General features: G+C 43.1%; 1 protein-coding gene across 5 annotated transcripts in view; it reads right to left on the bottom strand.

Moving 5' to 3' along the window:
- celf4 (CUGBP, Elav-like family member 4) overlaps positions 1-15,411 on the bottom strand; it is an 89,542-nt gene that overhangs the window by 59,147 nt on the left and 14,984 nt on the right. For 2 of the 5 annotated variants that reach the window (XM_088389083.1, XM_088389081.1), the window contains exon 1: positions 1,920-2,624. In XM_088389083.1, coding sequence (XP_088245209.1) covers positions 1,920-2,202 — 283 coding nt within the window. In that variant the 5' untranslated portion in view covers positions 2,203-2,624. Of the gene's footprint in view, positions 1-1,919; positions 2,626-5,865; positions 6,066-15,411 lie in introns of those variants that run through there. The other 3 variants (XM_088389080.1, XM_088389082.1, XM_088389079.1) reach the window with 3 other exon arrangements.

Below are 15,411 nucleotides of genomic sequence, written 5' to 3'. Positions count from 1 at the left end.
GTGCCCACTCCCAGACTCTGCAGACCTCTGCCCCCCCCTCCTTCCCAGCCCCTCTGTTCCAAGGGGACAGAATCCTAAAGACTAGATTACTGGTGATACATGGAGTCATTATGGGGAGGGTTATGGCAATAGTATCACAGGCGCGGCTGACAATGGCTATAATAGGGGTCTCTTTCTTCAGAGGCAGCATTTCCATAGGGAAGGCTGCTTCTTTAGGCTTGTTGATACTGTAGAACAGGATAAGCAACATTTATTACCTGCGGTAGCAAAAAGCTGTGGATCAGTGAACTGAAACCGAGCTTATTTCTTTGTAAAAGTGCCACCTTGTTAATCTAAATGGGGCCAACTGTATCCCAATGTGAGGCATGACATGTTACTAAGCATTGTTTTTTCTTTTTTTTTGGGAAAAAAAAGAAAAGAGGTGGAGCGTAGTGGAAACACTCGACACGCAAATACAGTTTCTGCCTCATAACGAATCGTAGATGTACACTCTGGACCAGTTCGACTTTGAGGGGACAAGATGATGTGAGCGAGTGAGGACGACGCTATAAAAAGCGTAAAAATAGTTGAGTGTTTTAACAGCTGTTCCATAAACTTTTGTTAAGACTGTATGAAAATACTGAAATATAAAGCCAAATGAAAAACTGCAATTGCATGCAATCTACAAACTGATTTCCCAGCAGTGATTTGGTTAAAAATAAATGTCAGATGTGACTAAGAAATGGGAAAAAAAAGAGGCTTTGGAGCACATCGAAACATGATCACGTATTTGTGACATTTGCGCTTTGGCTAATTTTGAACACATATAGAAAGTGGCTGGAAGGTGTTTAAGGTGTGTGTAGGGAATGTGAGCGAGTCAGGCAGTGTAGCTCGTGCCTCCAGCTAGTTAAAATATGAGCACAGCGGGGACCCGCTAATGAAAGCGGTAAGCAGGGCCGTATATCGCAGTGAGGAGACAGTTCTTAGAATCAGCTGGTGAGCCATGCCTATAGTTCAGGAGCCAGTGCTGATTAACTGTCCAACAGGGGGTCTACTACAGCTGTGCTATTAATAAAATACCCCCTTGGTCTCTTTTGTCCTCTCATGCCTACATACCCTCAGAAATAATTTGTATATATTTACAATTACCTTTTAAGTTATTCGGCATGAAATACAAATGTTTACAGGACAGTTTGAAAGCAGCTTAGAGAAAGTGATATTTTTTTCCCCTAATGTACTTTGCTCCCCTGGGAGATGTCCTGCAGGTACAGTGGATCAATTACTGACCTCTCATTAAATGGTGATTTGCCTTCCCTCGAGAGAAGAAAATAAAATACAAGTGAGAAGTGCCATCATTCCTGTTGCACCTAAACAAAGACTAGTCATTAATATTACACCCTAAAGGACACGTCTAACCACTTGGAGACATTTGACATCACTTAATGAGCCATTAAGTTAAACCAGCCTAATTAATAGCCACTGTAAGTGGATCCGTGCAATAAAAAAAAAAGTTAGGAAGCAATTTTCCAAAAAGTGTAAATTTAAATTTATAATTAAATTATGGACATCCTACTTTAGTTGCACACGCGAGCGAACGGGAGACGCGCGCACGCACACAAACACGCACGCAAACTATACACAATGCTGCAGGCAATGAAACACAGCCTCCAGCTATTGCAACATGAAAACGTGAGTTTAATGGACTGGATTTAGTGGAGTGAATGGAAGCACATTTACAACCGCGTGCATACAAAAAAAAAAAAAAAAACAGGCAGTCGGCACGCATGCATGTTGTCCTGACAAGTCGTGTCATTTTGGCTTTTTTTTTTTTTTTTTTTTTTTTTATACATGTCACGCTTTCAGAGTGGCGCTCCTGACGCCCTCCGATCCCGAACAAACGGGTCTACTGTGGACCGTCCAGAGGAGCGTCACGCACCCACCTTTGTGCATGCCCGTGAAGCGGTCTTTGAGCACCGTCAGCTCGTAGATCTTGCCAAACTCCTCGAAGAGGGGCCGCAGGTCCTTCTCGTCCAGGTTGCGGGGGATCTGACCGATGAAGAGTTTGATGGCATCGTGGTCTTTCATGGGGATGGTGGCCGGGCAGCCCGCCGGGCTGTGGTTGTGGCTTAATCCGTTCACTAGCCCGTTGGTGCTGGCGGAGACCACCCCGACACCGACCCCGTGCACCGTGGCGTCCACCTGCCCGTTGGTTAAAGTTGCCATCGTCGTTCGGACCGGCCAGCGAGTTGAGGGTGGCTTGCAACAGCAGCAGATGGCAATATGAGCGGCGGCGAATGAAAAGGCAAGGCGCAAGTCTTGGTCAAAATTCGCGTCCGAAAGCAAGCCGCACCAGAGCTGATTGGGCTCTCGTCCTATCAAAGCCAATATTTACATTGACGTGAAAACACATGTAGCGCGCGGCCAAGTCGCATAGCAGAAACGCGTGACGGCGTTTTGGTCCCGATGGAGTCTTTTGATTCCTTGTGTTTAAGTCCTACTCAGAAAGTCGTTCATTGATATAATAAAAGAGAGGAAACAGAGAGTGAGTGAGAGAGAGTGAGTGAGAGAGCGAAAGAGCGAGCGAGAGAGAGAGGAAGGGGAGTCTGAAAGACAGAGGGAGAGCGAGAGAGAGACTAAGCGTGTTCACTGCCTATTTACACCCACGTTCCCTCATCCCAGCTTCTTGGCACCTTTTTATTTTTTATTTTTTGCATTCGAGTCGCTATGGGTGTCTTCTCGGTTTAAACGAGCATGGCCGACTCAACTTCTCCCGCGGTGGTGGGGAGGTTTCAGTAAGCAAAACTCGCTATAAAGTTGGCTCGTGTCAAACGCAGCTTCTCCACGCCCCCTTTTTTCTTATGAGAGGATCGAATGGTACATTCCACTGAGGGGAGAGGGTCTATAAATAGAGAAATATAGAGGAAAACGGTCCTTTGTGCTCCTGCTCAGTAAGTGAAAAACTACACAATCACCAGAATACGTCGTGCTCACTGACGTTGCATTAATAATGCTACGTTCAATTAAATAGACAATGTGGATGGTGCTTTTTAAATCTCATTTCAGAGCCTTTTTAGTTGCCTGCGTCGGGATACCGGACAGCTCCCCGGTGCTGAAACGAACCCGTTACACTCCAGAGAAGGCGTTTTATGTTCATCATCGCTATTACTTCACTCTTTGTGTGCCATTGTTCATAAAAGATGAACGTGGACGGGTCGATGGGTACGTTTAATGTGTTTTTCCTCAAGCGGTGTGCACTGAATGCGTGAGCTCTCAGAAAGGGAAAGTCTGTGAGCACCGCCGAGTGGCGTTAGGAGGGGACACATAAGGGTGGGTCGGAATATAATGTCTGGCATATTCATTTTCAATTATGAGATTTGTTTTTCATGTTTTTAAGGCAATCATTGTGGTGCTAAAACGGTAAAACACTCCATTAAATGACCAATAGCTACTCATTGAGTTGTAAAATTCTTTCTTTGTATTGGTACTAATGGTTTTCGAGCAACAAATATAAAAAGAGTGAGGATTTAATCACCGTGTCAAACCTATGAACGTAAATATACCTCATATGATTATTGTTTATCACCTGTAAGTTGTGTTAATGATTATCTCTGCTCAAATAAAATGCAATATATAAAAACAAAAACATAAAACGTCTTTAATCTAAACAAATGTATGGCAGTTTACATTTGTCATATTTGGAAAAACTGTACACACCCAAATGGAGCATTGCGCGGTTTTATGTTTGAGAAAATTACACACGTCACACACACGTGTGCCCACATTTCAATATGAAGATGCAATACGTCTCCTATATGTTTATGCAAAGGTACACAGTGCAGTGTAAATAGTCCAGACACATTGATCCATTGTCCAATTATGAGCAAAGTGAGTACGTGCTATACTTTTGTAGCGTTCTTTATTTCAGGAGAACCCCCCCCCCCCCCCCCCCCTGCACCTCTCTACTGACACATTAGCCAAGCATTATATAACAAAAGCGACACACTAGGTGCCTCTCTCACCTATTTCTTTCTGCTCTTCCGCCAGCTAAATGGCCCGGTAATGTCATCTCGTTTTCACGGCATGACCGGGCCCCAGTGGGGCGGGGGGAACTTTGCTTTCTTTGGCATGACACCGTGCTCTGCTCTCCAAGCTTTCCCTCAGGGCCTCAAGCCATCCACCATGCACCGCCGACTGGCTTGCACTCAAGCCTGACGTACCATTGGCAATATTTTACCCACAATGCGGCGTAATAGGGGAACGTGTCTTTTAACGTCTTTTTTTTTTAATCATATCAGGAGTATTTGGTCACAGAACTAATTTGAAAATCTTAATTTCACACGACATAATTAGCCTATCACATAACAGTGTTAATTTTGATACCTAAGGAGTGTTGAACTGTGAATTTGCGGGGTGAGGTAAAGAATTTGGCCTTGGCTAGAACTGGCTAGTGGATATCTCTGTCCATGGTACTCGAGTATTCTTTCTGTGGTGCGAGAATAAAGAGAGTCTGCTCCTCTGTCCATGGTAATGAAATAAGGCGCATATGAATTCCTCTGTCCGCAGTCCCCGACAGAAAATACACTGTCCATGGTGCTGAAACTATATTGTGTTTTTTCCTCTGTCCGGGGTTCTGAATTTAGCCTGGCAATGTTTTTCTGGCGATAATGACATTGTGTAAACAAGGTCTAGCTGAATACATACAGCCTATTTGACACTTTCAATAGCCCAGCAGGACAACTATCCAACATAAAATTGTGAGCAAAATCTCGACACACTGAATGACCACTTTTTAGGTACACAATCCCAGGAAATGATAGCAGTAAAACTATGTTTCAAAGCGATTCGGAAGATGAATGAATGTTAAGGAGCTTATTTAAGGTGAGCTTGTAGGTTTTAGTTGGCAGACTTTCCTGGGAAACGTACGGAAGGAAGCAGTGAGCTGTGTCTGACTCTGGCCCCTGCGGTTACAGCGGGGCTGCATTGGAAAGCGATTAGTGCGCTGACATTTGACATGGGTGGGCGTCTGCGCTTGTGCCGAGCACCGGCTGTACAGATCAGCTGTGCTGACAGCTCCTCTCCTTCATTGACTCTCTGGCCCCAAAACACGGGCCTCTTGACAAACACAAGCGTCTGTACAACGTTGCCTAGACAGCAAGTCTTATAAACAAACATGTGTCTGAAAGAGACACATGTACACAAATAGGAAGGAAGACAGCTAATTGCCTTAATTAGGCTGCACTTTGTTCCTTGTGCCTTTTATGTCATGAGCCATGCGGCCTCTCACACTGGTCTGACAAGGAGGAAAAAAAAGTGTCCGGCTGCTGTCTAAATCATGCAGCTCAAAAAACCCATTTCCACTACAACAGATCAATTCCACAGAGAGATCACAAGGTGAGTTGACCTCTGACTCTGGGCTTTGTTGGCACACACTGATGATACTCTGAGGCCTTGACCTGGTTGTCAAGGTGATGTGACACCTCCATTGTAGATAGGTAGCCATTTTGAGGCCAGAGTGTCTCACTCCAAGGAGCCATTAATTGCTCCAGGGTGGAAAGGGGGCCTCACAAGGGAACGTGACAACACCTGGTTCTCGGCGAGATATGCCCCTGGGCAAAGTAAAAGTCTCGAGTATGGAAGAAGCGTGGCGTACGTGACAGTTTGTGTGGTCTATAGTTATACATAATCGTTTTCAAGATATACATTTTTTGTACTTTTATATCATTTAAAGTCATTTTGTGTACGACACCTGCTATCTGCTTTTAGAGGTTCCTGGACAACTTTCATCTGAATGGGTAGCAAACATTGTTTCAAATACGTATTTGCCTTTGTTTCATTGCCATGTTGCAGTTGTGAACGTAGAGTTTAAACATTTTACTTGTCCCCTACCTTTTGCTTTTGCTGGTAACCCTTCTGGCAGTCAATCTTTGCTGGCACGCTGCAAGAAATGACTCATGTACTATTCCGCTGCCTGTGATTCTCTGCGGTGCCACTGTGTTTTCCTCACTTGCTGTGACGCTGATGGCATTGGCTTGCCAGAAGTCTCAGCTCCAACCGCCACCATGGTCTCATATGATTCATCATCTCATCTGCGGAAAAAAATAATGTACAACTCATTAATGTGACCAAACAACAATCAAAAATCAAAGAGTATCAAAGAGAGTAAAAGACGACAGATTAATACTAAGGGATCACAAGATAAAGTGACAAGAGAAGTTATAAATTGTTAGCCCCGCCCATTATACAATCTGTTCACTGGCAGTGAAATTTAAATGTTCTTGGTAGGATGTCTTTTACTGTGTTCAGGCGATGTCAATGTGTAAGCGGCGTGAATAGAACGGTGAGCATGGATGAGCACATTTTAGCGAGATTGTTCCGACACACAAACACGCGTGAAAATGCAACGTATGCATGGTTGCTCTTCGAGTTCGATTAGCATGAGAATGCCTTCCTGATGAAATCGGGACAGAGTTGAATGCAAGATGAGTGAGAGGAAGAGGTAGGGGAGGGTTCTATGTGTGCCAGTCTACCAGTCTTCCTCCCTGCCAGGTAGCGACAGACAATGTAAATACCACAACACCAATCTTTCCAGTCTGACCCCAAATTTGTTTCCAGCGTGCTTCTCTGAACTTTAACTCCGTGGCCACATATGTTCCTACTATTCTTTACTCAGCATGTGGACTCAGCAGGACAAATTAAACTGCGTGTTTGAAAAAGACACATCCAGAGTGAAGAAATCCATCAGGCAACAAGTCTGAACAAGACTGCAGCGCCTGTCCCCCCAGCTTCTGGCAGGCTGGAACACAATGGGGCTTCCTGGCTACAGCTTAGCTCAGGTACGGAAAGGTCATTAATAATGAATACCAAATCAGCATCTGAAAAAGGTTAGTGTTTTCAAACACCGCACCCTCTTTCTTGTACCTCCCCTCGTAGCATTTATTATAGCCTTTTCACTTTCCCTTCACTGTCATCCCTTTGTGGGCCGCGGCTTGGTTCTGAATCTGTCGCCGGCAAGAAGGTAGATGAGAGGGAAATGGCCGCCCGGTGTGATTCATTCACACGCCGATCAAATGTGATGGCTGATGGGAAGTGCCACTATGTTATTTGCTTGTCCGGGACCCAGTGTCACTCTGTGAGGGTGTCATGAAATGTAACAAACGGACGCAGTGCTTCAATGTGCACTTTTCTTTGACGGAGTTGAGAAAAAAAAATTGTTCTGAAATTGATAGATGTGCCTGTTGCCTTACAGAGACTATGCGACATTTCACAAACACACATCCACATATTTTCTGCTAATAAAGCACCAATGCATTGTCACATAAAAAGAAGTAAGCAGTGTTACAAATAGCATTTCATAAAAGCATTTGAGCAGAAGGAAGGGGAATCATTGACAAGTGTGAGCGTTCAAAAGCCATTGGGCTGCTTTCTCTCCTCCCTTTGTTTTCCTACTTGTGCTCATGTAGCACTCATAAAATACTTTTTTTTTTGGCTACAGTTTGTCTTCCAATACATAATCGTTCCTTCAAGATGCTGCACGCTTGCTCATAACTTCTCAAGATTCTTCTGGAGGACTCCTGGAGGACATTGGGGGAGGGGTGATATGCTGTGTGGTTGTGACCACATATGTGTGCACCACATGGTTGCCTTCAGGGAACCACTTGATTGGATAGGGTGCTGGATCCTGTCGCCTATCTGTGAACTCTCCTTTAATCTGGATATAGTAAGCCCAAAGGGAAAGACACATAAGGAGCTGATTTCAGTATTGCCTTTTCCCTCCTCCTTTCCAACTCATTCATTTACAAGACGAATGTGAATCTGTGATTCTCACATTAAAGTGGACTTTTCAATAAAGTCAAAATGGTTGCAAATTATTCTGTAGTAGAAAAAAAATTGTTTCGTTTCAGTTGCTAACATGAGCATCGCGCTTTCATTGTGGAAACATTTATCAAGAATGAATCTGTAACTGCAACACAACGAGCGTTCAGTTTGCGCTTCAGACTTGGTCGACATGATCCCTGCTTGAAACACGATCTTGTTATGGGTTTAGAATTGAAACGAAAATCGATTGGCCGACCTCGCACCGCCAGAACTTCAGAAAAAGCGGTAGGGGTAAGACCAAAATAACATCATTCGAAAATGAACCGAAAATTAAATGAAACAAAATGCCATTATAGGTACTTTTCGAAAATAAAAATAAAAACAATTTTGTTTCTTTAATTTATTTGCATTTTACCAAACCTACAAATGTGTCAGATCATTTTGCCGGACCCTGTATATATAAAATCTAGACATTTGTGACACCTATATATGTATATAAATGTCCAGATTGTGAAGATGAGGACCACTACTGGGCATGCATGTGCATGTCCGCGCACGGCTGCACACAAATGGACACAGGTGTCAGGCCACTCTCGCCAGGCGACCTCTCCCTTTATGGTAGAACCTCATGTCATGCAGAAGCAGAGACAACACTTCCCAGGGTGCATCGATCTCCTCGACACTGCACTACTTGGCTCCCCCATCTCAAATACAAAGGCAATACACCTGCCTGCAAGTGGGGCTCTGACACAAAGCCTGCAGGGAACAGATGTCTCGGAAGCGTGTGCTGGAATTGATGCTTCTGTTTCCATTCATTTATATCACGTCGGAAAAAAAAGAGGTCCATTTCTTGCAGATACATGTGGAAATTCAACTCATAAATCTTGTTTTGTGATGATGGAAATATGCTGATGGTAAATTTGCCATGCCATCATGACCACAATTCATATCTGTTATAAAAATATCTTTACAGTGGAACTGACTAGGTGATGGACTTTCTTAATTCTTTTACCTGATTTGACTGTAGAATGAGGCTCTTAATGTCACCTTCTCATGTCACAAGAATCATTTAACGAACATGCCCCGACCGAGCTCATTAGCCGTTGGAAATTAACATTGTGTTTGCTTGAATATTTCAAATGAAAGTAAAATTAGGCAAGCTAATGCAGTCGTCAACAAAACATCATTAGCTAAGTGAAAAGCTGTCACATAGAATGCGTGGATGTATTTATATTAATCTCAATCATCGTTGCTAAATGAAGTGAAACTAGGCGAGCGCAGATATTAGGGATCTCCGTCTTTTATTTAGAAATGAAGTGACTGACCTTCATCGCGGAGGTAAACAGACAAAATGACAAGGTAATCCTGTCTGTCCTCATCCTATGTGATCCCGCACACACACAGGAAATAGATGATGATGAATGCATCTTCAAATTTAACACTCAGAGACGGAAAACAAAAGCTTCTAAATCACTACAGAAGAACTGCTCTCTTGCCAAATTGATGATTTACTGTAGGTGCTCCACATTAATACAATCACAACAAACGGGAACAAATATCTCGTTGCGGCATGGCCGGCTGGCTGCCCGGGTAACTGGCCTGTTTTATGTCCACCTCCCTGACATCATTTTTCTAATCCAAACCCAAACGTCAATAGTCATTTCAGCCACTTGGAGAGACATGCAAAGTGTACGCATCTCGGTGTGCAGGGACGTGTGTCCTCGAAAATCAACAACGCCGGCAGCAACATCAAAGGTGTCAATGGTGGGAGATTTAAATGGCGTGTCGGAGGAGATGTTGATTATTACGCACGTCAAGTGTTGAGATGCTTTTAGGCGTTTTGTTTGTCTCAAGGTGATCAACGTCTTTTGTTTTATTTGATGTCTGAATAGTGAATGATGTAGCGGTGTCATGCAAAATGAGAGTATTTGTCAGTATTTGCCATATATGTGTTTGGAATTGATAAAAATATACTTGAATTGCTCATGAGAATGATTGAACATGCAAATAGTGGAAGCTGATTGACTTAGTGGGCGTAGCCAGAGTTGTGTTTGCCAAATATGCAAAGCTGCCGCACAGTTCATTTTGTGTTCTGCAAGGACTGTATGCAAATAAACCAACTGAGCACACGTCATGTGATTTATGAAACTTGCGACTAATTGCGATGGCTCTTTTTACGTGTTTAAGTATCACATTTGAAAGACAATAATGATGACGGAATGCAAGTAACATTAGAATCGACGGTTACTATCTCCAATATTTTGAAATGTCAGAAACAAAAAGTTGGAAAATTCAGAAAGCACAATGTGCTGTAACTGGTTAGAAGATTGATAAGTACAATTGTAAACACATCTTACACACAGACATAAATACAGAAAGGTTTGCACAGCGGGAGTGGACAGGCAGACAGCAGCACAGAGCCTGCATAGAAGATAAGATTCCAGGGTGGCTTCACTGTGGGCTATGGTCTGCAAGCGCACACCGGTCTGGGGCAGAGGGGCGGAGTAAAGGGAGGTGGCTGGAGAAAAGATGGAAGGGTGGGACGGCGTGGCAATGGCGTTATCAAACTGGTCCAGGGGACAGTTTGGGAATAACATGTCCCACTCTTGTGATTTCACTTCAATTACGAGACTGAGGTAGTGAGACAGGAGAGGAAAAAAAAAACCTGAATAGAAATGGGGGGGGGGGGGGGGCAATGCACTCCAGGTTTGACCAAAATTGCATCGACCCAACTGGCAAAATTGCTGTGGCTGATTTTGCATTTTTGGGAGAACATAGAAATATAGTAATTTAGTGCATGCATTGTGATTTGTGAAAAAAAAAACTCTGGAGGCTGGTTTTGCATCTCTTAATAATAATAATAATAATAATAATAATAATAATAATAATGACGCTAATTGTATTCCAATTGTTGAAGGCTACAGAATGGCTGCCTTTTTATTTAAATCCTTTCCCACAATGTCTTAATGTCACAGCACTGAAGGAGCGCTTCCTCAGCCAGACACATGCCCCAAAACAAATTAGCCAGTTTGTCGAGGGGGGAGGGTGGGGGTCGTAATCAGGCGTCAAGAGGTGGAGGCCCTTGAAGATTAATTGGAAATGGGCCCCCAGTAAATGTCAATGGCATCAAGGGTTTGTACAGCTCTGATTGACTCTATACACAGATCCTCGTGCCTAGGATAACCTTTCTTCTGCAGTGACATTGCTGGCACTGCTCCTGTATCTCAAGATTGAGGATGTGCTAGTAAAGTAAAAAAAAAAAAACTGCGGTAAATGAAGAATTTAAACATATTTGACAACCTCCTTCTTAGAATGCATATTTTCATATATCTTTTTTTTAGGTTCAGCTATAGCTGTAATTCAAGTTTCCAGGCATCTATTTTATCTGAGAGCATCCGACAGGTTTAAAGGAACATTTTAAAGTGCTTGCAACAGCTAAGAGGACGACCGTTGGTATTCTTCTTTCAGGCTTAGGGATTTTCACCCCGTCCAAATCCACTGTGACAGTCAATCGAAGCGTGACAGGTCACCTGGCTTGGATGGCACCAAAGCAGCGCTGTAGTGACAAACACTGTCAATATATTGACTGGATGTCAAAAAGTGGGAAAACACATTATCTTACACGAGCCTTGTCACCCATAATCTCGACAGCGCCTTTAATTCCACGGCTGTTTCCTCACAGGCCTGCAAATTTCTGTTACTGAGGCAGAAAACATCCACTTCAGACGATTAGACGCTTCAACTGACAGCACGCACAAAGTCAACTGAGCATCGTGGCAAGATGACTAATGAAGAGGGAGTGACAGAGGAGGAGACGGAGAGCTACTTCAATTATTTCGTAGATGAAGTTTAGCACCCAGAAAAACATTATCGAGCCAGATTTTTGCACCGAGCAAAACGAGAGGAGAACACGCAGCGAAACAGAATATAAGATTTGTTGTATATTTCTCTTTTGGTATATCATCAGCCAATAATATTCTCAAATGACTCCAAGGAAATTTATAAAATAAAAAAAAACACAGCTTCCCTCCCAATTGAAAACAAAGGGAAGCTCTTGGAAGAAAAAATTCCCAAAGTTTCTCCAAGCATACTTGCACTCCACATGAAATAGCAACCAAAGTTGAAAGGCAAGTTGGTAAACAAAAGAAACTACTTGCAAACTATTTTTCCTTTGATATTCCAGATGGATCCTCACCGTCAGATTTGTGAGCCAGTGCCAGCGACATCTGCATTTTAGAACCGCTGCCAGATATATTACAAGGAGAACTGGAGCAGAACAGCTCTCTGGCGATGCACCATGGACATTATGCAAATACCATAAGAGAACATATTAGCTAGTCTATCGGCTACCCTCAGAGATGCGCCCACCAAATTGTCTCAGAGGCTCAGCGTGAGCCGCCACTGAGCTGTGGGATGAGTGAATATAAATCAGGGTGACATAGCAGTCTTCTTGACATTAACTGCTCCTTCCCCACTTTCCAAACACATCCAAGTCTCAGTCTAAACAGCAACATTTGTGTAACCCATAACATCATCTGCGTAAATTTGGTGATGGCGAGGAGACACTCGAGCGTCACAAATATGTCGAAATGAAGACGCATTCATTGTGAATAACCCAAAGCAGTTCATTGGAACATTGGCTCTAATGTCCCATTACACTTGACGCGCATAAAAAGCGCATCGGAGCACAAGTCAGAATGGTTGAGGTAACAATGTTGACGACAGCATATATTCCCAGTAATAGCCTTGTTGTTTGTTTTTAAAAGAGGCTTTGCTCCCGCATGCCATTACGGAGCTAATGATATACGATTGTCATCTTGCACATTGGAGAGCTAATTGGGCCTCTGTGATCACGCCTAATGGCTTTACCAGGGAATTATTGACACAATGATGTGGGCTGACATGCTACAGGTAGGTGAATAAATAAATAAGCAACCCCCCCCTCTCACCCCTCGCCGCCGCCCCTCCCGGCCTCTTCCACCCGGATGCGAGGCTCGTCAATCTTGGCAACTGCCTCTGGAGCAACCCAGTCAGTTAACATTTTAGAAAAAGGCTGGCCATTAATAATAAAGGCATATTAACATAAGTTAATTCTGCTGCGGTGTGGGACTCGCTGGAACAGTTATTAAAGTCCAATTTGGCCCCATTAATAATGCATCCACCTTTGACTTTCTGATATCCAGATTATGTGGTATTACTCTGGCGATACATTATTTATAAACCCCTTTCAATTGGGGACCTTGATGACTTCTAATTGGTTGATGGTGGCGCCATTAAGTTGTCCCTGATGAGACTTGTCAATCAAGGTGCATTCTGTCGACCTCACTTTCCAACACGGACGCACACACAGCGGCGTGCCAACGGTGTGGGACGGCGCCGCGGTGAGTCATCCACCCCTCCAAAAATGGGAGGGGGGGGGGTGCTTCGACTCCTGCCCGTCACAGCCATTTGAAGGGGGGCTAAACAGCATGGGGCTTGCTGTTCGCCAGGCCTGGCTTTAAAAGTTAATGGCTCCTCTGCTATGCTGAATGACACTGGAAGGGTGAGCAGTTGTCATGCTTTCATCGGCCGGGGGCCTTTTGTCAGTCACTCACTCACTCATTCACACAGACGGACAGAGGCAGGATATACTCAGGGGTGTGCAGTAGGCACACGACTTCCAGCTGAATAAACGCTTGTGCAGAGGTAAGCACATTATGGTGGGAAAACAACAAGGCTTTCATCTTGTTGGGCAACTTTTCCGAGGACACGCGATGAGGTGTACAAACAGCGAGGACTCTCGTGTCCCTCACAGCGTCAGGCCATTCCGATCATGCTGAAAAAGCCGTTCTGTCGAGCGTGAAAAGCGCTCACTGCATGCGAAACCAACATCATGGTACAAAGTGGTCACTGTTTGATGAAGAATGTAAAGCTGTCACGGACATCTCTTTTCAGCTTCACATCCTTAGGAACTGAAACTTAATTTCATTCATTAAACTTGAGTTTGAGCTCCACGGAAAGGGAATTTGGCATATAAACGGGACCTCATGTTGAATTTGGCAAGCACCTCATCCCATGAGCAGCAGTGGCAGCATCTGTGCATGGCTGATGGATATTCAGTTGCTCTGTTAACAAGCGACTAATACTTTACAAGTTCCATCCTACTCTGGAAAATACGGTGTCAACAATAACTTCAGTTTTTAGATATGTATCACAGCTAAAAAGAAAACACAGAAATATTATAGTCCACATGCCGTGCAATGTGAAAAAAAAAATCTTAAATGTTAAGTAAATGAATTTCACCGAAGCACACAATATATTACGATTAATAATTCCCGGGATATATTTTGTATAATGAATGCTTATTTCTCATGTTTAATCAATCACCAATAGTTTGTTATAGTCTCATTGGTGCCACTCTGATAAAATGTTAGCATCAATATTCATACATGCTGAATATTCATGTCCATCCTTGGCCATCAGTATGCCTGGTCGGCTGCATTAGAAGGCCAGCACTTATAATTGGCAATCTTTCCCTGTTCCTTGACAGTACAGACGAGTCATTTCCTTGCATTCAAATCTGCGAGTCGCACAAAGCCGTCTTGTCAACTTTCCACTTCATTACAGGTCAAGCAATAGACTCATTTCTCTCAGGCGCGTCGCTCCCATAATTGTTTTCCACCTCTCCTTTCATAGCCAATTTACATTTGCTTCCTTGCCGTGTGTAAAAGAGACAGAGGAAGGGGAGATGAAAATGCTCCCGCTTTTCACTTCCACTCACCGTCCATTAACGACTTGACACACACAACGCAAAAAGTAATATGGATGTTGCTCCCTGCACGGTAGCATTTGCTTTGAGGCATATGATACAGTATGTTGTAACTGAGGCGGGAATTCGATAGGAAATTATGGTGTAGGACAGATGAGAATAGAATGAGAGCTGCAGAGGAAAAAGAAAAAAAAAAGCCTGCAATGGCCCATAAGCCATTGTGATGGAATTTACAACTATATACAACTCTATAAAATGTTCATATAAAAGTGATGAAACTTATGATGAATGGAATGATTGTGTATTTGGAGATAAAATGAAGATGATGTGATTGAAGTTTAGCCTACTTCAATTTGGAGTTTATGCGTAGGAAAGCTGTAAAGATGATATTGAATGTATTAAATGTCAAAATACTCAAATAGTCTGGGACATGTCTGGAAACATTTGCACAAGCAGGCGTGTAGTAAGCTTCTTCATGTGCTTTTAGCACTTTGATAAAGATCTGAGGTTAACACAAATAAAAACAATGAATAATATTGCCATTAATTATGTATAAAAAGCATTTAAAAACTGACAAGACAATAGCTAGTAATCACACCACACTGCAGTAATTCTTCTGGAGTCCCCAAGCCTTTAAGCAATCTGTCGGCAAGTTTCTAATTTTTTTTTAAATTCTTTCTTAATTTTTGTTAATTTCTTTTTGCAATTCTTTTGTAATTTTTCTCATTCATTCATTCATGTATTTTTTTCTTCTGGGACACTTAATGACGGGTTAACATGGTAAACAGAGCTGCAGCACCTATGGTGAGCACGTTTACATGAAGGAAGGAGGTGACAAGCTCAATTGCAGTGCGCACCAACATTGCACT

This window comes from Syngnathus floridae, chromosome 11, assembly GCF_059516105.1.
Source record: "Syngnathus floridae isolate MCC-2025c chromosome 11, RoL_Sflo_1.0, whole genome shotgun sequence".
Taxonomy (NCBI): Eukaryota; Metazoa; Chordata; class Actinopteri; order Syngnathiformes; family Syngnathidae; genus Syngnathus; species Syngnathus floridae.
This window is presented reverse-complemented; position numbering and strand designations above follow the sequence as displayed.